Source organism: Pieris napi, chromosome 7 (genome assembly GCF_905475465.1).
Source record: "Pieris napi chromosome 7, ilPieNapi1.2, whole genome shotgun sequence".
In the NCBI taxonomy this organism is placed as follows: Eukaryota; Metazoa; Arthropoda; class Insecta; order Lepidoptera; family Pieridae; genus Pieris; species Pieris napi.
This window is the reverse complement of record NC_062240.1, coordinates 10,095,015-10,119,768: the sequence shown is the minus strand read 5'-3', so window position 1 is coordinate 10,119,768 and position 24,754 is coordinate 10,095,015. Positions and strand designations below refer to the sequence as shown.

The 24,754-nt window shown below is 33.3% G+C and overlaps 2 protein-coding genes across 7 annotated transcripts; one reads left to right on the top strand and one right to left on the bottom strand.

Annotated features, from left to right (window-relative positions):
- Positions 1–224: 224 nt before the first annotated feature.
- On the bottom strand, positions 225–2,424 carry LOC125051122. Its single transcript, XM_047651284.1, has 2 exons — positions 1,960–2,424; positions 225–1,691 (listed from the first exon to the last, which is right to left on the bottom strand). Exons 1-2 carry the CDS (start codon positions 2,293–2,295, stop codon positions 1,431–1,433), a joined length of 597 nt encoding a protein of 198 aa, XP_047507240.1. The 5' UTR covers positions 2,296–2,424; the 3' UTR covers positions 225–1,430.
- Positions 2,425–8,326: 5,902 nt separating this feature from the next.
- On the top strand, positions 8,327–24,680 carry LOC125051112 (GPI inositol-deacylase). Of its 6 annotated transcripts, none has more exons than XM_047651266.1 (18): positions 8,338–8,430; positions 8,507–8,714; positions 8,917–9,008; positions 9,191–9,321; positions 9,395–9,549; positions 9,623–9,901; positions 10,122–10,292; positions 10,828–10,946; positions 12,754–12,888; positions 13,690–13,843; positions 14,603–14,868; positions 15,486–15,602; positions 18,370–18,591; positions 20,673–20,861; positions 21,429–21,582; positions 22,517–22,818; positions 23,300–23,401; positions 23,730–24,680. In XM_047651266.1, exons 2-18 carry the CDS (start codon positions 8,562–8,564, stop codon positions 24,133–24,135), a joined length of 3,147 nt encoding a protein of 1,048 aa, XP_047507222.1. In that variant the 5' UTR covers positions 8,338–8,430; positions 8,507–8,561; the 3' UTR covers positions 24,136–24,680. The 6 variants fall into 6 exon arrangements, with proteins under 6 accessions (XP_047507221.1, XP_047507222.1, XP_047507223.1 ...); XM_047651267.1 differs by having other exon boundaries at positions 8,352–8,430; positions 8,546–8,714; XM_047651265.1 differs by having other exon boundaries at positions 8,327–8,714.
- Positions 24,681–24,754: the final 74 nt, after the last annotated feature.

The following is a 24,754-nucleotide window of genomic DNA, read 5'->3' as shown; positions in this document are numbered from 1 at the left end:
CTAGATAATACACAACAACATATAGTTCTATTAGTTTTAATATGTCCCTGTGCTAGATTGCCTTGCCATGACATGAGAAAGGTTTTTGATTACCCAGTTTAGTAATAAAATCACATCTGGTAGTCAAAACAAATTCGTTTTGTAGGATGTAACATATAACAAGATGAGGGCTGTTACAAGGGCTTATTACCAAGTACAAAGCATTTTATTAAATAAAATAAGTGTTATAAATATAGATGTATTTTTTTCTTTTTTATGAAAGTACATCATTCAGATCAACATTATTCTATATACAAATACAACATTAGTTTTAAAAAATGTTTGATATAAATTTCCAACAATGTAAATGGTATATGCTTCAGTCTTCACAACATTTTAAGTTGAAATTGAACTTCCTATCAACCAATACTAAATACATATTTTTTGCTAATCCATATCAATATTTCAGTAGATAAATAAATAGAGAAAAGTTTACAGAAAAATAAATGGCATAGTCTTCAAAAAGACATATGACACAACAAAGAAATGCATTAAAAACAGTAAATTGTTACCTTGTAACCCGCAACAACTATTACAATACAAAAATGATGAATTTATATGTTTAAACTAAATTAAAACAATATTTTCTTATGATTTCAATTGTAAAGTAATTCTTGTCAATACATTTTTTTAAATAGGATTACAGCACATTATTCAACTATCAGTTTTTGAAAAAATCAGATGATGTCATGACTATAGATAACAATTAAATCTTTTGTAGCAATAACTTTGTATACTCAAATATGCTACATTAAGTCCACTTCATCATTGGGAACAAATATTTTATGACATCACTGACACATGAGGCATATCTTAAGTGAATTGGGCTTGCAACTAAATTTGTTTCTTGATTTCAATAAGTATATTTAAATGTTAATGTACTGCATAAATCACTTTTAATACATTTGTGATGGTGACTGCTTTAAACTATAATAATCTGATTTAAAATTTTCCTACAAGTTACAAGCCCAATTGAAATTTCTTATCACAGGAGATTTGACCTTACAAGTTTAAGACATTCAATCACAGATAATATTAAGCCAATGTCTACAAAGGATTCAAATTTCTTAATAAATATTGCTTCAGCTATAAGTATTTATAAATACTTATGTAAAGCTTTGTCAAGAGACTCCATTAGTTAGTACTTATAATATAACAGCTTATTTATACATATTAGGCACAACTACGGACAAACCATTCATGATAAAAGTTAGTCATGAAAATTTTAACATTTCCATAATAATATGTAAATCCTAACTAACAACTGTGCTAACAAGGTAATTTTTAGGCACTATAAGAATACTATGATAAAGTTGACTATGTTATAGAACATAAGTACAAAAAATTAAGTAAATTTTTAAATAGCTAGTGACCATGCTATACATCTAAATTTAAGGCTTAATATCTTCTGTAGCATTTGTTTGGTTACTGGTTTCGTCTTTAGCATCAATATTGTTATCAATATTAAATTTTTCTTCACCTATCAAGTATATAGCTTCATCATAGGTGGGTGGAGGCGGGTCAGAACTTGATGGTTGAGGTTTGCTTGTTGCAGCATTTGCAATGAGTGCATCATATGATGGTGGCAAGGTTGCACTGGATGCTGTTCTAGGAATTTGACCACTATATTCTGCTTGAATACTTGCCATGTCCTAAAAAGTATAAATTAATTGTTAATGTTTTGTTAATTGTTCATACAATAATGAAGCTTAGAACAGAGTAGTATTTTTAAATGTGTAAACAAAACTTACTGGCAATATTTACATTAGATAAAAATTTCAGGTTAAGGTTACCACTATTTGAACAGAGAGAAATTGTGGTATTTTCTGTAAAGTTAATTAGAAATGTAAGTGTAGTCTATGATGGAATTAAATAATACTGCTTTTTAAAGTACAATATAATATGTTTAAATTGGCTCACCCTGATAATCGCACGCTGATGAAGGAGCATTTGAATAACACTTTTTCTCCGTAGATATAGCATGCTTTTTACAGCAACCATCATACCTGAACATATGAATATAGGTCCGACGAGCCACATATGTCCTAAATTATTCAAAATATATCCGTCAGCCACACCAAGAGCAAGCACAGTAATAACTGTACCTACTGAAAATAAAACCATGGAAAGAACGAAGTAGGAATAGCTGGTACAATCACATCGCCCAAATCTTTGATCTTCATCTAATTCGAAATCACGGTGCCGTAGGCGATGTAAACGTTGTCGAATAAATGGACTATCAAATACAGTCGCCATTTTTTAAACTTCTTTTTGAATAAGAACACTAGACCAAAAAATATTAAACATTTATTAATATGAAAACTTTGCAATGGAATACACTGTCAATATGTAAAGTGAAATTATGCCAAATAAAAATCTCACATTTCCTTTTTTTTTTTTTTTTTTTTTTTTCCTTTATGGCTCTGGCACGGTTTGTGCATTAGCCAGTGTCAAGTAGGTATAAGATTTTTATAAGTCGCTGTTTTAATTATTTACAGTTTATGAATAATAAAAAACGAAGGAAACTAATCGCGACATAACATAGATGATTGAAAACGCATTAAATTTACAACAAAATCAGAATAGTTACATAAGGGGAAAAATTAATCAAAATTATAGTTTAATGTTATTATTTACAATAAATATACTTATAATACTATATACAAGGGGATTTAAATCTCGAAGAAGTAAAGAAATATTGGTAGGAAGGGGAACAGAGAGAGATACTAAAGAAGTGTATAAGGAAGAATGGTCATATTTAGGACAAGAAAAGAAAACATGATTCAGGTCAGAATAGCTCTCGCCACACTCACAGGCGGTACTAGTTACGATACCAAGTTTGTGCAAATGAACTGGAAGGCTGTTATGTCCCAGACGCATACGGATTATAGTTGAAGTGGTGGTTTTACCAAGCGACAATTTGGCAAACCATGGCTTCCTGGGAACGGAAGACTGTATAGCATACAAGAAACGACCCTTAATCCGGCCTTTCTCTTCCCAACACATATTCCACGATTTGTGGAGATATATGCCGGGCAAAGCAGCAAGATCATGGCCAAAATTCTTGTACGGGTGTACGTCACCGGTCTCAGTAGCACTGTTAGCCAAACTGTCAGCTTTTACATTTCCAGAGATACCACAGTGACTAGGTATCCAACAGAATGAAACTAAATAGTTGTGTAATTGGCAGTGCAACAGCTTTCTCTTACATTCAAATATTACATGAAAAAATGGGTTAAGTTTTAGTGAAAATTTTGCTAAGCTCTGTAAAGCACTTAAGGAATCGGTAAATATAACGGTTTTTTTGAGTTTGAAACACAACACGTATTCAAGAGCTTTAAGTAGTCCAAAACATTCACCGGTAAAGACCGATGATTCCGGAGGTAATTTAATTTTCTGAACTATGTTGTATTGTTTGTGAAACACTCCAACACCAACACACCCATTGGAGTGTTTAGATGAATCTGTGTACATTTGATGCCAGTTAGGCCATTTGCTATTGACATTGCAATTAAAAATTGCATTGGCATTAAAATCAGATTTTTCAATGCCAAGAGAAAAGCAAATCTCTGGAGAAAGAAGAAGAGAATCATAAGAAGAGCTAAATAGAGGAAGTACATTAAAGGAATGAGTTGGGGCTTGTAATTGTTTGAATTTCAGGAAGCTTTTTAATAGACAAGGTATAGGTTTATGTGAAGAGGGTAATTTTAGAGAAAGAGACTCCAGTTTGGAGATGAGGGGATGATGGAACTGGACAATTCTAAAAATGAATCTATCTGACAGATATTGACGTCTTAAGTTTAATGGAGGGTCACAACATTCTATTTGCAAAGCATTAACCGGGCTTGATTTCATGGCACCAGAAACAATCCTTAAAGCCCTAGACTGTATGAGGTCTAGTTTTCTAAAGCCAGCTACATTACCTGGATCTAAGAAAAAGGTCCCAAAATCCAGTACACTTCTAATAACAGCATTATACACCAACCTCAATGTGGCTGGGTGAGCACCCCACCAAACTCCACTGAGACATCTCAGCATGTTCAAGTGTCGCTCACATTTACCAACTACAAATTCGCAGTGTGGTTGACCTGTTAGTTTAGAATCAAGTATAACTCCTAAGAACTTTACTTGATTATAAACTGGTAATATATGACGATCATATGTTATAGTAGGTGAGGGAGGCGAACGGGATTTAGTGAAAAGTACAACGGAACTTTTTGAGGGAGACAGATCTAGGCCATTTGCATCCATCCAGGATTTTAGCAAAGATAAAGAGGAGGAAACATGTTGTTCAGCAATACTTACACACATATCAGAGGCATAAATAACTAAGTCATCGGCATATTGTAATAAACTAACTGAATCTCCAATTGAATCTTCTAGGTCATATGTATAAATATTGTACAATAAAGGGCTCAGAACAGACCCTTGTGGCAAGCCCCTCCATACCAGCCTACTAGGCATATAAGGGCCGCCAACATCTAAAATAATTTTCCTCTCCGAAAGAAGATTTACAATGAAATTAGTTAAAAAATAAGGAACCTTTAATTTATTTAATTTACTTTTAAGAATATGTAACAAAACGTTATCATAAGCCGAATTAATATCCAAGAAAGCAGCGACTACTGACTTTTTATCTGTGAAAGCATTACGAATGTCCGTAACTAATATGCCTAAATTGTCACATACACTTTTACCTTTTCGAAATCCAAACTGAGTTGAGGACAGATATTCGTTATTTTCTATATACCATTCAAGCCGATTTTTAATTAAATGTTCAACAACTTTTGTTATCACCGATGACAAGACAATCGGACGATATGATTTAATATCAGATCGTACCTTAGACGGTTTTAAAAATGGCAGCACTATTTGACTTCGCCAAGATGGCGGTATGTCATTTGTCAATAGAACTTTATTTATTAAATTTAAAAAGAAATTTAATCCATTTTCACCAAGGTGAGACAGAAATGAATATGGGATCCCATCTTCCCCAGGTGCACTGTCACTAACGCAATTTAATACACCTTTTAATTCCACTAACGTGAAAGGTAGATTTAGAGAGGAAGGGGCGGCATCAGAGTTATTTTGTTTAGAAGAGTGGATAAAATCTCTAAGTGGAGCAGAAGGAGGAGCCAAGCGATCAAGGAATTGATCAGCTAACTCTATAGGAAGTAACGACGTGTTAGAAGAATTGACAGCTGACCTAAATCTTTTGATATTTCGCCAAATGACAGTTGAATGTGTTCCAGGTGATAAGGTGCTACAATATTTCCTCCACCCCTCAGATTTCTTTTTTTTAAATAGCTTTTTAACTTCTTTCATCACAGTCATTAAGGTCTCGTAGTTTTCCATAGACATATCATTGCGATAATTATGCTCAGCTGCCTTGCGTTTTTTAATACTTGTGGTACACTCTTCATCCCACCATGGTGGAGATGGCAACTTATTACTACGCGGCTTTTTCTTTGGAAAAACATTATCAGCTGATTCTAATAAAACAGTTTTGAAATAATTACTATCTGTGACATTAATTTCTGAGCAAGTATTAATTTTCTCTTCTATTAATAAAGTGTATTGACTCCATTTAGAGTCAATGATTTTGTGTTTGAGGCGAGAGTTATGAATAAACATGTTACTATTTTTTTTACAGGGAAATGAAATAATTATTGGATAATGATCACTATTGTAAGATGAACACAAAGTAGACCAAGATAGAGAAGATGCTAAATTGGGAGTACAAATGGACAGGTCAATGGCACTAATTGCTTCACCAGGTTTTGTGAGGCGAGTAGGAGAACCCGAGTTTAAAATGCACAGGTTATACATGTCTAAGATATCCAATAATGCATACCCATAACTATTAGAAACCGAGCTACCCCAAGATGTGTGATGAGAGTTAAAATCACCCAGAATCATGAAAGGCTGAGGAAGCACTGAAATTAAGTTTTTAATTTCATTGAAAATTTGCAAGGAGGGGTGAGGGACATAGATAGAGACAAAACAGATATCATCAACAATAGCTGCAATAATAGAAAAGCTGTCACTATGTGAAGGAAGAGGGAAGGAAGAAAAGGTGCTAGAGTTTCTGATGAGCAGGCATACACCACCATACCCATCAGCCCTGTCTTCTCTTAAGCATAAATAACCAGGGATTTTAAATACATGATCTGGCTTTAACCAGGTTTCAGATAGAGAAAAAATAAAAGGATTAAAAGTATTTATAATATGTATAATTTCATGTTTTTTGTTAATTATACTGCGGCAGTTCCATTGAACTAGCCTGTCCATGTTGGTCATTATTAATATGAGTGTAGGTATGAATTAAATTAGCAGCGTGGGACGGTATAGATAAATTGGGTTGTGAAAGTAATTTGATTAATGTAGTAATTAGCTCTGCTATTGTCTGTGAGTTTACATTAGAGGATGATGGATATGCACAACCATTAGATGGCTGTGGCATATTATAGTCTCTTACAAGAGACTCATGTGCAACATGATCGTAACCTTTACTTTGTTGAGGAGGGGTTCTAGGTTTAGTAAAAAAAGTTTTTTTGTAAGATAGTGTACGTGGAGGTGGTGAACCAGGCAAAACTGTATTTCCACCAGGAAGAGATTTATTTGGGATAGAGGATACTATATCTGCAAATGACTTAGATATGGGGGGATGTAGTTTTGATGCTTCAACATAGGACAGGCTATTCTCTGCCATTGATAGTTTAATGTTGGTTTGTCTCACATACTCTGGGCACTTTTTGCTTGAAGCAAAGTGCAGCCCAGAGCATGAGCAGCAAGAACCGTGGTCTTCCTCCACATTACAAGTATTTCCAGTGTGGCCCTGACCACACTTGTAACACCTAGGCTTTGATCTGCATTGGACCTTAGTGTGCCCAAAGCGGCAGCAATTAAAACATTGAATAGTCGGATATATATATAAATTAACGGGCATAGAGTTGTAACACATAAATACACGTTTAGGCAAAACTTGTCCATCAAATGTAAACACAACTGTTTGCGAAGGTTTCCATGTAGGTGTGTTGTTTACCATGACTTTATAGTTAAGTCGCCTGAGTTTCAGAATTTCTCCACACCCAATGGGTACGTTAGTGTTCTCCATAATATCCTCAGGAGACCACTCGGTTGGGACTCCCTTAACTAAACCCATCCTTGTAATATTAAAAGTTGGGATAAAAGCCTTCATGTTGTTAGCAGGTAAGCAGTTTGAAGTGATAAAGCTGTTAGCGTCTGTGTAATTATGAAAAGATAGTGTCATTTTATTTCTACCAATACGTTTTAAGCTTCCATTTACAATATTTTTAAAAAGATAATTTTTTAAAAATCTGCCAAACACAACTGGGTGTAAAGTTGTACTATCATTATCATCACGTTGTATTTTCTGCACATGTACCACAAACGGGCCATGGTCATTGGCATCATAACTAGCCCTACCAATTTGTGTGGGGGTTTTAGGAGAATTGCTGGTGGGAGGAACAGGCATTGAAGTAGTATCAGTGCAAGGAATAGCAGGCAAATTAACAGTGCTCTCAGGAAATACATCTTTACATTGACAGTCTGAGTGTTTACTACTTTCAGTACTACTTTTTCGTTTTTTTTTGTTGCAATGTTTACAAACTTTGTGGAGATGGCTGCGCTTCAGCTTCCTTTTAGAAACTAAAGAGCAGTCAGAATCCATACCGGATTCATTAGAAATCATGATAAATGCAACCGCGGGGGGCGCCGTGCCCCCCGGGTCCGGAGGCTCGTTCATAAAAATCCGAAAATCTTACCCCAACTCGAAGAAAGTAGAAGAAAATATAAATAATAATACAAACTACAAATATATACAAGTTTGAACTATTCTGATCACCTAATTGATTAAAAATATTATTTTACAACAAATTCAAACAAAAAACCGCGTCCGCCAAATTCGAAGGTTTCCCGCGTTTTTTTTCTCACATTTCCTTGTAAATGTTAATAAAGTAAAAAGTTCAACATCTATCTATTATTTATGACTGTTGTCTGTTAGTGTCTAGTGATAACTGTGAAGCATAGAATATAAAAACACCATCGAGGTGTGGTCAACTGTAGCGTCAACTTAAATTATACCGCTGTATTCAAAATGTTACAAAATTGAATCTTAGAAATTTGACCTAAATCAAAAAAAGGACCATTTTGAAATTTTATAGTTTCTCTTGTTACTTTAGTACCTCTTTCTGTCCTGTGCTTCCGCCTACCTAGCTTGTGATTGGTAGAACTACTTAACTTACATAAAATTATTTTGTAATCTTTGCAATAGAAATTTGACTATAATTCTGATATAGTCGTAGTCGCACGTCGAAGACCGTAGTCTCTATTTACTAGTCTCTAATTCATCTGTGGTTATTTCTAATGGTGATAAATAATAATATATATTATACTGAGAAATTAAAATTACATTTATATAAATTATAGATCAATTTATTTTTAGATATTTCAAATTTGAGTCATAAATATTTTTTATTTTAAGTATTTAATGCCATACAATGATATCTCTAAAATGGGCTGGCGCCAGTATTTTTCAACTTGGTTCTTTTCTTTTCTTATTATTCTATTTAATGGGGATTCTTAATGTGAATTTTAGTGATAAAAATAATTATTGTGTCATGACATATATGTTCGAATATCCTCAATTTGTGGTAAGAAAAATAATTTGTCTTCTTCTTAATCTATATATATTTTGAGCTAAATTTGCAGCTGTAAATAATGCTGTAAAAAAGTGAATAGAATTGAGAGTAATGTATGTACAATTATGAAGAATTTTGCTAATAGTTTCACTTTGCATAAGTTGAGATAATATTAACTATTAATTAATACATTTTAAAATTGTTTACTTTCTAGCGAATATCCATGGTTGAAAGTAATATATACCCACAATATGGTTTATACACATATAGTGAAGGCCGTTTTACAGAGAGAGCAAGGAAGATGTGGTAAGTAAGTTTTTCTTTTATGGTTTATATATTATTTAATGACTAGTAAGAAACAAAGTACATAATATTTTATCAATATTTAAATAATCATCTGTGCTGTAACACACTTTAATTAACTAACTAGTATACAGAACAAGTAAAACTGGTTCCTTTAGCAAATAAATATTATTTATCAACCTTAGGTTTGATGGTGTACCTGTGTTATTTTTGCCTGGAAATTCTGGCAGTCATATGCAAGTAAGATCTCTTGCATCAGTAGCATTAAGAAAAGCATTATCTAATGGTTATGAAAACCATTTTGATTACTTCACAAGTAAGATTTTTATTTGAATTAATAATTATTTTTTAACATTTATTGAACGTTAATTTTGGTTGCAAATTTTTAGTAAGCTATAATGAGGAGTTGTCTGGCCTTTATGGAGGAGTGCTTCAAAGTCAAACTCAGTTTGCGGCAGCCTGTGTTTCAAAAATTTTAAGCCTATATAAAAACAAATACACTAAATCTATTCCATCATCTGTGATATTAATTGGTCATTCAATGGTAAAGTACCCATACAACAGTTTTTATATCTCATACCAAAATAAAGCTTTAAGCAATTGTAAGTATTTTACAGGGAGGAGTCATAGCTAAAAGGCTTTTAGCATACCCAAGTACAATAAATACAACAAATATTGCAATAACATTAGCAGCACCATTAGAAGCACCAATTGTAAACTTTGATACTGCCATAAATGACTTCTACAAGTTAATGGATCTGGAATGGAAAATTTATGTTGAACATAATAAAGAAATAATAGATAAAAAGCTATTGATTAGTTTTGGCAGTGGCCCTAGAGATCTTTTAGTGCCTGCAGGGTTAACGTCATCAAATGTCAGTTATATTAATACTTTGGTAAGTACTTAAGATAAGCTGGATGTTGACAAGACACGAGAGTGATCAAATAGATATTTTATTTGAAGTGGCATTATGACATTACAATTGATGCAAATCTTTAAACTGTTTGTAAATTTTTAGAGTTAAACACAAATGTAATAAGATTCATGTTTCGAGAGTATGAGTTCTATATAGGTCATATTATAAAATATAACTTTTTTATTGAAAATGTTTTTAGGCAACCGCAATTCCGGGAGTATGGGTATCGCCAGATCATATCAGTATGGTTTGGTGCAAACAATTAGTTTTGGCAATAAACCGCTATCTCTTTGATATCATTGATACAAGGACTGATCAAATTACTGATAACTATGAACATATCCAAGTGAAATCGCTACAATATTTTGTGGTAGGTGCGTTAATTGATAAGATAGTAGATAGGGCTGATAATGTTGCTAGGTCAACTAGGCTTGTAAAGTCACTGAATTTAACTTCAAACTTCCTAAAAAACCGAAATTACCCTGGCTATCTTCCTATTTTACCTACCCTTCATATTTTATTTGGAAATAAAGCTGTATATAAAGATATTACATCAAAATTGGATTTGTATGACCTTGGTTGAAGGAACCGCTTAGCTAAATCATAGTTAAGTACAAAATTCATAGAGTATAGCGACTTTGGAGGTAACAGGGCGTTCGGGTATAGCGACTGTTTTTGATGGAATTTTTGTAAAAATTCTTTTAAACCTAGGTTTGTTGGATAAGTGTTTGTTTCGGAGTTAAACTTATGGTTAAGTTACAAAGTGATATTCTGAGTAGAAGCGCAGTTGATCCGTTGTTATATCTGGATATAACAACGAAGTGGTGGTCTTTCCATCGTTGTTATAACCGAAATCCACTGTATATGAAATCATTATGCATTTTTTAATATACTTTCTCTTTAAGGCTAACCGTTCAATGACTTTAAGCGAGAAATCGCGTGCAAATGTTAATATGATATCGGATGCGTTTTGGTACGAAGATAACAGAAGGATTTATCAAATATCTAGACCGGATATTGACAGGTACTATTTTTAAATATTTTTGGAACATCTCTTTCTAAAGTCTGTCAGTAATAAATATATAACATTGTTGCAATTGAATAAAATTATCGAAAATTTGTTTAAAATAAACGAGAGTTCATAAAAGTATAGTGAAAATGTTGTTTTGACCGGCTTGTCATGAGCATTGACGAACCCGGTCAACTTTGGAGAGAAATTTAAAAAAAAATAGGGGAAAATCTTTAGAAAGAGATTCTCTACAAAATTATTCTGATATAAATTTTTGATAAAATCAAAAGGAAAAAGTTATTAAGCAAAAATTGTTTTTTTTTTTCACTTTTTTACTTATAACTTTTTTATTTTGGTTTTATGATAAAAAGTCACAGATACATAATTGTAGGCAAAGCGATTACTCGAGAATAGGGATTTTTTGTACGATAGATAGTTTAGGAGATATAGCCAAAAACGTGTTATCATCCCTTTTTCCAAGATGGCGGCCGGGGGATAAGGGCGCAAACCCCACAAACTTGGGTTTAAGCTTGTATTGACCCCCCCTAAATGTTCCATAAATAAAATTACGTCCTCTAACAAATGACTAACTATCAAGATTAAATCGCGATAGTATTTCAAATTAAAAGATTTTTATGAATAAATTTATTTCGCCGATAAATATAAAATTAACGTCATAATATGTTATGATATGAACTTAAAAATTTCCAACTGACGTGGTAATTTTCGGTTCGTTGGCGAATCTCCAAAACCCTATTAATGTGCAGTAATCGTTATTTTAGTTCCCTCTGTACGTATTGCGTCAGAACTTAATTTATGACTACTATTAAAAGGGTTGATAAATTTTACTTTACTCATAAATTATATTATTTTATTGGACATACGGTCTTGATAAAGACACAGTTTAAACTTTCACGAAGAACTTTTGGGATATATAGATTTTTATTAAATTTTCTTTATTCGCTGTGTTCTTGGCTAAGTGGTTAACGCACATGGCGTAAAAGGTTCTAGGTATGACTTCTGTAATTATTACATTGGGGCCGTTCAAGTATTACGTAAGCAGATTTACTGCAATTTATCCCCCCCCCCCTCCTCTTGTCAGCAAAAGTAAGCAAAGCTCTCAAAAATAATAGTAATTACATAAATGTATTAATTTTTTGTAGGAATCCCCGAAAATGCATTTCGTTTTCAAGCACAGACAATGTGTGGGTAATATGTGTAAAAAAGAAAATAATGAGTGTTGACGTAATCACCAAATAAGAAAATCGGAGGAGTAGTCCTTACGTAATACTTGATACATTAGATACAGGATTTGTACTCTTTTACACATTAGAATTTATTCCTTAATATGCGTGCGGAAATTATGTGTAATTAAAGATCTTAATCATTTCTATGAACGCTTGCAACTGTTTTACGTTTTCTTTGATAGAAACAACACTTAACGCTAAGTGTAACTCTCGTATGTCAAAATACATTATAGTTCGCGCTACTACGTATGAGCCTTCAAGAAAAGAGCGTAACATTCCCTTAAAGATCGGCAACACACCCGCTATGCCCCCATTGCCATAACTTTACCTGGAGGAGGCTTACTTGATAATACCGCTGCCTATGGACACTTACGTTGGCAGAAGGCTCGCAAGTGCGTTGCCGGCCTTTTAAGAATAATTGAAATAGTTGGCGCTAAGTGTAGTTTTGAATCTTACAGGTCTGGTTACCAGTACCTACTTGCCTATAACGAAAAAAGGTTAGGTATATGTTGTTCGGGGTGACGCCATGTAAATAATATAATATACAGTATGACCTAGGTACCACCGTTTTTCAGGACTACGTACTTGATGATTCGTCTTGTAACATTTCCGCAAAATCGATTTGTTGCCATTGAAACTGTTAATGTTGATGACAAAGAATGGCTCTTTGGGTGTAACGCTAAGGATGTTCATAGTACATACAGATATTGGTATGTATTTTATATATTATTTACACAAATAAAAAAAATTGTGGCGCTACAGCCTTTTTAGGTCTGGGCAATTAGTGTATTTCTACGCGTAATTTGCGTATTTTTAGTGTAATTAAATACCTCGCTTTATTTAAAGAAAACCCTTGAAGAGATCTATGGCGTTTTTTTATCGATTCCCTAGCTCGTAACTTTAGAAAGAAAGTCCATTGGCGCAGAGCCGGGTCTCGAACCTACGACCTCAGGAATACGAGCTCGCACGCTGAATTACTACACAAACCGGCTCGCCTAAAGGCCGATTTACATTATCTTAGTGTTTAGGAGAGTGCTTTAGGATAGTACTTTAGTTGAAACATGTAAACGCTACTTGCTTTAGTAAACGCTACGCTAAAGAACTTGCCTTTCAAGTTGTACTAAAGCACTCTCCTAAACACTAAGATAATGTAAATCGGCCTTTAGACCCAAAAAGTCAACGGTGTGTGTCACGCACAGGAGGCTAATCACCTACTTGCCTATTAGATTGACAAATAATCATGAAACAGATCCAGAAATCTGTGGCTGTATGTGTATGTGTGTAAAATTTGTGACGTCGTATTTCATTGTATTTTTTAAGCATGCATGCATAGATAAAATTATTACTAAAGACACGGTAGGCATCTCAACAAAATCTAAGATGGATATTAATTTTGTTCTATTTTTTTTTACTCTAATTCCGATAGAATTTTAATTTAGAATTAGACTTAAAATATGTAAGAAGTTTGCTAAATATAGAGTGTAATTTATCATATAAATAATTTTATCCAGTAAAACAGCGATGTCGTTAAGCGAATTAAGTAGATGGAGCGCTTCTGCCACTGGAGAAAAACGGAAAATGGCCACAATTAACTTGCACAGTATTATAGAAAGATATCCCGAATGGACTCACGTTATTGTTAAAGTTTCGCCGACAAGAAAGCCGGTATGTATTATATTAATTACTATTCCAAAACTAATATTATCAAACGGTTAACATTGAAACTATAAAGTTATTTATTTAATTCTAAAATTATATTAAAATTCAACTTCCAAATCAGCCTTGCGATTCTGTAACTCAATAAACTACATGCTCCCTCCTTATCAGAATGCCAAATCGGAAAATGACTGCTTCACGACTGATTTGAACGCGACCGACGCTGCGAAAACCACTGTGAGAGTTCAAAAAGTGAGTTAGGGAGCGTTCAAGTATTACGTAACGCGTTTTTTTCCTTTTGTAAAACGTTACGATGCGGGACGGGGATTGAATTACGCGTTATTGTTAATATTATTTTCGACTTACACCACATAATAGTAACTAAAGAGGCACAAGGTGGTCACGAAACGTTTTACTATACTTGAGTACAGTACTGTACTAGGGTACTGAAAAACGTTACGGCGAGATACATGGGGGGGGGGGTCAATAATCTCCAAAAATTGCGCTACGTAATACTTGAACGCTCCCTTACATAATCGCAAGGCTGATATGAAAAGGATATGATCTGTCCATACAGACAGACGCGTGTATCTCCTACTTGCACTGTTGACTGTTGGAATATATAAATAGCTCTGCGCTAAATTTGTAAGCAAGACAAGCGTGTCGATATATAGACCACTGATCGCTTAAGCAGTTCGTGTCCTGACGACAAATAAAATTAATAACTTGTAACTTCGTATGTTTAAATTAGTGATATATGAATTACAGATTACTCTAAACGTTGATATAAATGATTACGCGTCACGTCAAATTATCGTTAACCTACCGTCTACATTGTCGTTTACAAAACACGTAATAAAGCAAGAAACTGAGCCGAATAGCGTCTACTACGAGTTGATTTTAGCGGATTTAAATGCGGTACACGAAGCGTACCTGTTGTATGTGGAACCCGTTGACACGTGTCATGCGTATCACGTGACCGCTGAGATGCATGTCCCGTGGGCGAAGAATAATGAGTACTACCACTATTTCACGTAAGTAGATGGGATAAACTAATTAACAAATTTGTCAGTACTGTCTTAAGATACGGAGGTCGGAATTAATGCGAACTTTGACTTGTCATTAGGGCTACGTCTTGATTGTGAATCACAAGTTCTACAAAATAATGCATTTTAATTTTTTATCAAAAGATAGTAATTCAAGGTCAGTGTTTATACATTCTGGTAGAAGGGTATTCGTAGTCAAGTAATTACAGCAAAAGCTCACCCTTTTATATCGTTACAGATTTGGTTTGATAAATAGATTGAAGTGTTTGTTAAACCAATATTATTTATTAATCTTCATTACATAGCTAAAATATTAAATTTTAAAAATATCCAAATCAAAAAAAAAATAAAAAAAATTATTGACATTGACAATCTCTCCTCAAAGTGTCATAATAAGTATAAATGTTTATGGTAATTTTAGTATAGATTATTATAAATTTATTTCGCTTTCCTGCGAAAGCCTATAAAATATCTACGGACAGACGGAAAGTACTTGTTAACCGAACAACTGGCATTTTTCAAAAACCTTTATTTCTAGACATTAAATTTTTCAATATAATATGTAGTATTAATACGAAAAAACATAAATTATTTAATATTTTTAGGCACTTGAAGCGATCCCCGATGAAATTGCGGCTTTTCAAAAGTAACCCAAACGTGACTTCAGATGAGAAAATAAAAATCACTCTTCTATTGGATCCGAAATGCTCCTTCACGATAAGGTAAGTCAATAAATTATCCTCGATTATTATTTACGATTAAAACAGTGTGTTTTAACTGATTTCAAAGAGAAAGTGTGTTTATATGGTGTCTAACACAGAGCCTATTGGCTAACGTTATAGAGTTATGAAAAATACATATAACAATAAATAAAGGACACTATGTGAAATTGATGAAATTAGACGATTTTTATGATTTAGTTGCCAATAATTTCGTTTCGCCTTAATGTGATTTTTTTACATCGCCTACCTTATAGTAGCTAAGAACTAAATAAATCTAAATATTTGTATATTTTTTTAATGTTCATGGTCCAAGATCCCAGGGCCGCCAGACGTCACGTATTTTCTGACGGATGAAATGTGGACGATTGGGTAGTGTTAGTATGTACTATGATCGTATGCCTACCTGCTAGCTTGGTCAAACGGCCAATTTCCAGGTATCAGGTAATCAAGGTACACAAAAACATTACTTACTTCACGTAAATTCTCATGGCTGATTTTTATATATGTTTTCGAGTGTATAGTTAAAAATAAATTGTCAATACTCCCAGACACTTTCCGTCGGCCATATTGCTTGACAGACGCTTTAAGGGTCTCAAAATAATTAGTCAACTTCACGTAAATTCTGACGCTCCATTTTTATATATGTTCATCCGACAACTATTTTAAAAGCTTTGACAAGAAGACAGACCGATCCAAGGGGCCAATCTAAACTAAACTAAATTTTAATATCTCTATGAGTGGGAGCGCGAGAGCATTATCTACGCGCATGAGACTGAGTGAGACCGACTGCGCTGTTAAAGCCATGAAAATTACTTGAAAAATTATTATTATTCAAAAAGGGCAAGCAAAAGCCGTTTAATATTTTGAAGAAAAATGAAGAGTACCAACAAGCATTTCACCGTTTTGGTACGTTGGATTTTGTTGGTGATGTAGATGAAGAAGAACGTGTATTCAACATAATACAAAAATTTATCTGTGATGTTTACAACGTTCCTGGAATAATTGATGTAGATGCTGCCAGACTACAGTTGTTTATCATTTACATACATGGTATCTGATATAAATGAAGAATTCAATCGAAAGAATTTAAGAAACTTCGATGCCAGTAACTTACCACCTTGTAAAAGTGAGCTTTGGCAACAGTTTCGACGGGCTAGCTTTGGAACAATGCAAGTATGAAGATGATAAATATTTTCAACCCCGAAAACAATGGCTATACACTACAAGATGGTAAATATGATTTTCATTGGTTCGATGGAGATCAATTACCGGGTTTTGTCAGTGAGTCGCTGGAAGAACAATCAGGTAAATTATTTTCGTTTCTCATATTATTTGTATCTTTTTAGTTTATTCAGACCTTCATTGTTTAACTTGTTTTTTACAGAGCAAGAAAATAAGGATAATGCTGATGATGACGATCACGATTTAGATATTCAATTTCAAGATTGATATTTGTTGATGATGATAATGAAGATTAAAAGCCACTGTTAAGAAATATTGAAGAATTAATATTTTTCTACTTTGTTTCCAAATTTCCAATAAATAATTAATTAAAAAAATTGCTGCTATTTAAATATAAGTGGTATTTTAAAAAAATATTGTTTAGTTCTAATTAATAAATTGAAAAAAATAAAAAAATTTCGGCTAACTTTAGTATTATTTATTATGTGTCAATTTTTTTCTTATTTTTGTTGCTATAATTTACTTGTCAACAAAAGTTCTAAAAATTATAAAATATCTGTTCAAGTAATTTTCATGGCTTTAACAGCGCAGTCGGTCTCACTCAGTCTCATGCGCGTAGATAATGCTCTCGCGCTCCCACTCATAGAGATATTAAAATTTAGTTTAGTTTAGATTGGCCCCTTGGATCGGTCTGTCTTCTTGTCAAAGCTTTTAAAATAGTTGTCGGATGAACATATATAAAAATGGAGCGTCAGAATTTACGTGAAGTTGACTAATTATTTTGAGACCCTTAAAGCGTCTGTCAAGCAATATGGCCGACGGAAAGTGTCTGGGAGTATTGACAATTTATTTTTAACTATACACTCGAAAACATATATAAAAATCAGCCATGAGAATTTACGTGAAGTAAGTAATGTTTTTGTGTACCTTGATTACCTGATACCTGGAAATTGGCCGTTTGACCAAGCTAGCAGGTAGGCATACGATCATAGTACATACTAACACTACCCAATCGTCCACATTTCATCCGTCAGAAAAAACGTGACGTCTGGCGGCCCTGGGATCTTGCTCTATCACTCTATATATAAACATTCAGAGTTTAAGGAATAAATAAAACAAATTACTCGAATTGGTCCGTTCGTTGGTCGAGCTGTCTTCGATTTTTGAGCTAATATTTTGCTTTCAAACATGTGCATTTAGTAAATGTACGTTTTTCCACAAATTTCTCGGAAATTATTTAAATTATCGACATTTTTTGATTTATATCATGTATATTCTAACATAATGGATAGATCAGTCCAGTTTCATCGAAATCTTATAATAAGTTTTTGTGATATGAACAATGATAGATATTATATTTCATTTGTTTCATTATTATTTTTATATGAATTAAAATTATTGTATATCTTTTCGACAATATATGTAATATAACTGGAAAGTCACAGGCTCCTGAAATTTACACTACATCAGGAGCCTGGTAAACGTGTTTTTTAAGTAACCTTTTTTTGGCAATAAATAAAAAATATTATTATTATTTGAAATAGGTTTTATTATATTATTTTCTGATTAAAAAACTCGTTTTCAGTATATCAGGTAGCTGGTACTACCGTCTTGCCCAGTTGGTTCGTAATTACAGCCCAGTTTTAGTTCCATATGTGGCTGCCATAGTACTTTTAGCAGTACGGGCCAATCTAATAAACTTGAAAGAGCATGGATCCTGTGTCTCAATACATACAGCGCTTATGAGCGAAGGTGTCAAGCCATATTATGTGTTGGTGTTTAGCCGACTGGCTATTATGGGAATAATGTAAGTATTCTGCATATTAAAGAGATCTTTGCATAAATTAAATCCAAATTTGTCTATGTATGAACGTCAATATTGGAAGTCTAAATTTAAATTTTCCAACTGAAGAACTGTCAAAAAACTCCGCCATTTTTAAGTGTCAAAATTAATGCCACAAACAAAGGTTTATGCGTAATAACCCGTAGAGTACAATTTAACTTGTCGTTGTATCTTTTAAATTTATCCATATAAAAAAAAAACTTTGTATACGGTACCGTAATTCTTTATACGGCGGATATCGGAATATAATAAAGTTGATAACAAGTGGCTATCGCTGGGTTTATGGCCAAAATGGCATGAACAATTGGTTAGTCGTTGTTTACTTGATAAGAGCGTCGTATACGCAATCTGTATAAATATATAATGTTTCATTTACCTCGCTCGCTTGTCAAGTAATACAAACAATAAGTAATTAAAACAATAAAAGTTGATTTATTTTATTTATGGTCACAAACATCACACATTTTTACGTTAAAGCGAAGACAATCGAGCACTTATATGTAAGAAATAAATAACTTGTAATATAATATATATAGTGACATGCGAACTTACGATTAAAGAGCAGCGCAAACCAGACCCATGCATCCTTACAATCGAGTAGCCCGCGATATCACGGCACACAAATCTCGAGGGGACTTTTTGTATCGAGGAGTCGCATGGGACATCCTCGTTCATACTCATTACTTTTTTTTTAATATTATGGCAATAGCTTTATGCCAGTTTCAAACTCATTACTTAAAAGTAAAAAAATAGTATTTTAAAAAAAATCGACTCATTAGAGATACAATAGCGGCCTTCACACGTACAGTTCGAACCGTAGGAAACAGCCCGCGCCATTCTGATCTGCCGTCCAATCCGTCCGTGTAGACGCGACAAGCGCGTGGTGGTTTGACAGTTCGATGCGGCACATTGGTGTGTACGAACGTTTGTACAGTTTTATGCGGGTACCTCGTGTGGATGACAATTATTTCAAAATGGCAGTTTGGAGCGTGGAAGCAGTGACAGGTTTTATAAGGATATATCGGCAACATCCATGTTTATGGCAAGTTAAAAATAAGTCGGCTTATACAAACCGTAATTTAAATCTTCAAATGAACGTCCAGTTGCCAGATATCTTAATGTTGCGGAAAGACGTTCTTCTGGTGTTATGCATTTTCTCATAACTGTATCTTGCTTAGTAATTCTGTGACGGATAAGTTCCAATAAGCAATCAAAATTATCGCCGTCCATCCTTAGGTAATTTTTAAAATCTTCTGGATAGTTTTCTCGTATTTCTTTTAACATGGGTAAATGTCCAAATTTTCGTCTATATTTCTTAATCCCATACACGTCTCCTTTTTAGATTATTAAAACCAAACCAAAACCAACCACTAACGCGATCACTAGACGTGTATCCATCTCTACTGTACCGGTTAAAACTGAAAGAAAACTTTTAAAACTGGTCGACATTCCACGCGCCATTCCATACTGCGATCTAAACTCTCGAAAAGCATTTATACGTACAGTTTTATCTGCAGGAAAGCGAAATAGACAGCTTGAACCGCAGTTCAAACTGTTATTACAATTGAAGCGTAAAGTAGAAGCACAGATCAGCGCGCGGTCTAGTCTGCACAGATTTATCTGCAGATTGGTGCGCAGTTCCAGAAATGCCATTCCGAACTGCACGTGTGAAGGCCGCTAATAGGAGTTTTTTTGACAATTGACACAATGTTCTAACCAAAAACACAATTTGGCGCTAATTTCGAGTAATGGCGGACTCAACTATGTTTGTGTGATTACAACATTGTGTGAACGAAGTTATGACTATTTAAGATTATTTAACCATTTTATTTACAAGTCTTAAAATGTTTTGTCACCATTTATTTGCAAAGTAACACGAGAGCGATAAGGATAAGTGAATCGCTATTTGAGTGGGTAAATAGCTATTGAGTGTATGCAGGCGAAGGTATCAAATAAAACAAGATTAAGAAAATATTTAAATTATACTCAAAATCTTTATTATATTTTTAATTATTTTGTATATAATATAATTAAAATATCTTCAGGTCGGTACCACTATTGCCAATAATATTAGAGAATGCTAGCTGGAAAAATTTAGAACTCCAGTACTTTACGAAATCTTTGTTAGTATTTCCGGCGTATATGACGGCTCTCGGTATAGTGAACGTGGCAGCCGCCGGGATACTTGCTGTGATGGTGTTTTCATCACAATTGGCTCATCGATTACTTTTCAAGTAAGCGTTTTCATATTGAAGTTACGTTGATATTTTTTATCTCCCATTTTAGTCTAATATTTGGGAACAAATTGTTTCGCTGAGAATCGAGTCTACGTTATAATAATAAGTGGCGCTACAACCCTAAATTACCCGTGGCGTCAGAGTGCATCCGTTTCTTTGATCATTTTTATTTCATAGACAAGTAGGTGATCAAGCTTCTGTGTTTGACACATGTCATCACCCTAGGAGCAAGTGCTAATTGCGCACATACATACACAGATCGATCGATTTATAAATTGTTATATCGAGTTAAATCCTGGGAACTCCTAAAGAATAATTCATTCGTAACACAGCCCATTGTTGGATTATATTTGCGCGTTTATTAATTTAAAAAGCATTACAATAAAAGTTTCTAAATATAATTAATATTTATTTTATTATTCTTGAACTATGTAAGGTGTCATTTGGTGCAGACTGGACACTACACACACTTTAAATATAAATATTGTGTGAAATAATTTTAAGTTTTCATTCCTTTACTGGGCTGTTGTGCTGTATTATTAAATTAGAGAAATATGTTAATAGAATAGTATGGCGAGGTGGCAACGGACTAGCGGAAAAAGTGGCTTCGGGTCTCCAAAAAGTTCCGCTAGTGGTGAGTGCGGCGCTAGTGTGCGCAGTGCCACTCTCATGTGGTGCTGCGGCCTTGACTGCGGGAGCGGCTTTTTACGCTTTTATGGTATGAAATTTTTATAATTTTTAGTTATTTACTGAAAGAAATAATAAGTAGTATTTAATTGTATCACATTATAGCATTATTATAGTTCGTAATGCTTTTTAAAACTGTTCCGGCAACTGTCTGCATAAGCAAGGAACAATAATAATTTAATGAAACACCATAATAATTATTTATAGTAACTAACCAAATGGACTTAGGGTCCTTCAAGAAAAAGGTATACCTCATAAAAGGCCGGTAACGCACTCGCGAGACCTCTGGCATTAAGTGTCCATGGGCGGCGGTATCACCTAACATCAGGTGAGCATCCAGTCCGTTTGCCTGTTCTAAAAAAAATTTAGTTACTTTTTTTATTACTCGCTATCATTAGCGACCTAACTTCACCTAGGCGAGTTCGAGTCGAAATTCGATATTAATAAAGTATATATAACTTGTAAGTAATAGCGTAGTTTACAGACATATTTGTAGACTTAATCAGTTTTATAATATAAACAGCCGCGGGAGATTTATTAATTTGTTATTTTTTTAAAAATAAATGTAACATACTTTCGACTTGAAGGGTTCACATATTCCAAATGCTTCCGGTCTAATTTGCGACTGTACTTGTATTTTTAATTCTCTACTTTATCTAGTTATTGTAATTTTGTAATATCGATTGAGAGTGGTGATTGTACTTATGCTCCTGTGGGCTGGGCTTTCTTCTGTAAATAATTCTTTTCTAATCTTCTTTAAAACACTCTTTTCTACTATTCTTATAATAATATATACTTTCCCTACATGCGTAAAGTTTGCTTCACCTGAGATTTTTTCTCAATATCCAGCGTCTAAAAGCTATTTAAAAAGGAAATATGTATTTCAGGAACAAGATAAATTGGCATTACCAAAAATGTTTATCACATGTATTGTATATTGCATTTTTAAAAAATATTTTTTACAGATTTCAAAAATGTATGAAGAATATCTGGAGGATTATGTGTATAAATTATTGGCAAAAGTTGGTAGTAGATTGTGTAAGATGTTCATAAAGAAAACTAAGGAGACATGTAATAAAGAACTCAAAGACCAGAAACCTGAAGAGATTACCAAGGCAGTTGTCAAGAATGATTGTATAGATGCAGCTGAAGAAACAGTTGATGAAGATCTCAATAATATTAATTTCCATATGATGTTATTCTTTATGTGGATGTGTGTTACATTAGTTAATATACCAGCATTACTGACTTGGGCAAGGAATTTTAAGTAAGCCACCTTTGATATTTATTTATATCGTACTAGTGGACCCGTCAGACGTACGTCGACCTGTACACACTGCTTAAATACAAAAATAATCATATAATTGTAAAGCTAAAAAATCTCACTCAAAAAATTTCATCAAAATCCGACCAGCCGTTTAGGAGGAGTTTAATTATAAACACACGCACCCGATTACTTACAATCATGGATAGTCATTATATTGAAAAGAATCCTAGTAGTCAAATGATAATTATTAGCTTAGTATATGACCATGGATTAATTGGGGTACTTTTCTAATTTATTACAAAGAAAACCATTTTTATGAATTTTTTATTTGTTGAAGTAAACTGGCCTGTATAGTGGGAATTTCTTTTAGTGCAAGTTGGCTATAGAATTTTAAAAATGAATTTTGTTTAATTTACACATTTCTTGGTTTTCAAAATGTTTTACTGTTTTTTGAGTAGTACCACTAATATGTTTGTTATAGGTACAGCATGGTATTAAAACCTGACACTTCTTACCACACCGGTATGCTTATGTCAGCGTGCTCAGGTATTGTCTGGCAAATGGATGGACCTCAAAAGAAATTGTAAGTAAATTCTAATATTTACAAAGTGCCTTTCAAGCTTTTCATGTTTACACTGCTTAATGAATTTAAATAAATCTTAGCAGATTTTAATAATATAATTCTAGTTTTAGCCTATGAGCCTTTCCAATTATAGCTTTTCAACTTCTATATCCACTAATTCCTGAATTCTATGTACAAAATCTTAGTGTGTTTTATCCAGGATTCAAACATATGACTTCCATTTGCATTCACCACTATGCCATAGTGGCCATGAGAGGCTGGTCAAAATATCAATAAATATATTTTAAGTTATTGCAATAACGATAAAAATACCTTTATTCTATTTCAGAAAATTCTATGATGCAGTAATTTCACTGCTCTTTACAATGGCGGTATTTATCATAGCACTTGGACCATTTTCACTATCTATTATTAACTATGGTGTTGCAATTATGTTTGCCATAATAACTTTTCAACAATTACTCAATAAAGAAGAAAAATCTTGTAATACTGTAGAAAACTCCACACAAGATAAGAAAGAAGATTTCAGTGAAGAGCCAAGTACCAAAGAAAATCCTAAATCTAATTTAAATAACATCAATGAAAACTCAGTTGCTACTAGCTCTGAAGAAAAGTCTCAAAATACTAGTGAAAATATTGAAACTGAACTAAATTGTAATGTCTGCAATGAAAGCAGAATTTATACAATGTTCAAAAATCTCAGAGACAAAATTAATTTTAGTGCTGATAATTAAGATTTTTATTTAGTAACTGCAATGCAACACGGGACCCCTACATGAGCATATCACAGTTAGAGTTAGTTTAATATAGAAGATACTCAGCTAAAGTTTAGATTATTTTTTTACTCTGGTCATACTCAAATAAGCAGTTTTATCAAGATGTTTTGTTCATATATTTTAGTAACTCCTGTTCCTATTATAACATAATTTTAACTGTCTATACATTGTAGATATTTAAGATACCTGTTCAAGGAGGGGTCAAACAACAACAAAATGTATGATTGAGATATTTGTATTTAATTTATGAAGTTTTTGAATCTTGATTGAAATGCTCCTAGGCGATAAAAGGTGACTGGTGCAATATTGAGCACTCGTTGAAGTTTAGATCTTCATCCTAGTACAATAATGTAAATTAATGGAGTAATATTTTTTTAATGTTAAGTGCTTGTAATTAATAGGGTATCTATCCTTTAGAATAAATATATTTAACATAAAAATTTATGCTGAATTTGACATTATGTTTTGAGATTATACAGCATGCTAATAAATTTTATAGTATTTATATTTGTTTCATTTTAATATATTGATAGAATATGAAGCTTCAATATTTAAATAAAAAAGATGTTTCCTATGG

Bases quoted from the DNA above. Each gene is read 5' to 3' on its own strand.
- LOC125051122 (XM_047651284.1), bottom strand. From the start codon at position 2,295: ATGGCGACTGTATTTGATAGTCCATTTATTCGACAACGTTTACATCGC. The intron at 1,692-1,959 runs GTGAGCCAATTT...TATACTTTTTAG, and splicing joins ATCAGCGTGCGATTATCAGG to GACATGGCAAGTATTCAAGC.
- LOC125051112 (XM_047651265.1), top strand. From the start codon at position 8,562: ATGATATCTCTAAAATGGGCTGGCGCCAGTATTTTTCAACTTGGTTCT. The intron at 8,715-8,916 runs GTAAGAAAAATA...TTTACTTTCTAG, and splicing joins TCGAATATCCTCAATTTGTG to CGAATATCCATGGTTGAAAG. The intron at 9,902-10,121 runs GTAAGTACTTAA...AAATGTTTTTAG, and splicing joins TCAGTTATATTAATACTTTG to GCAACCGCAATTCCGGGAGT.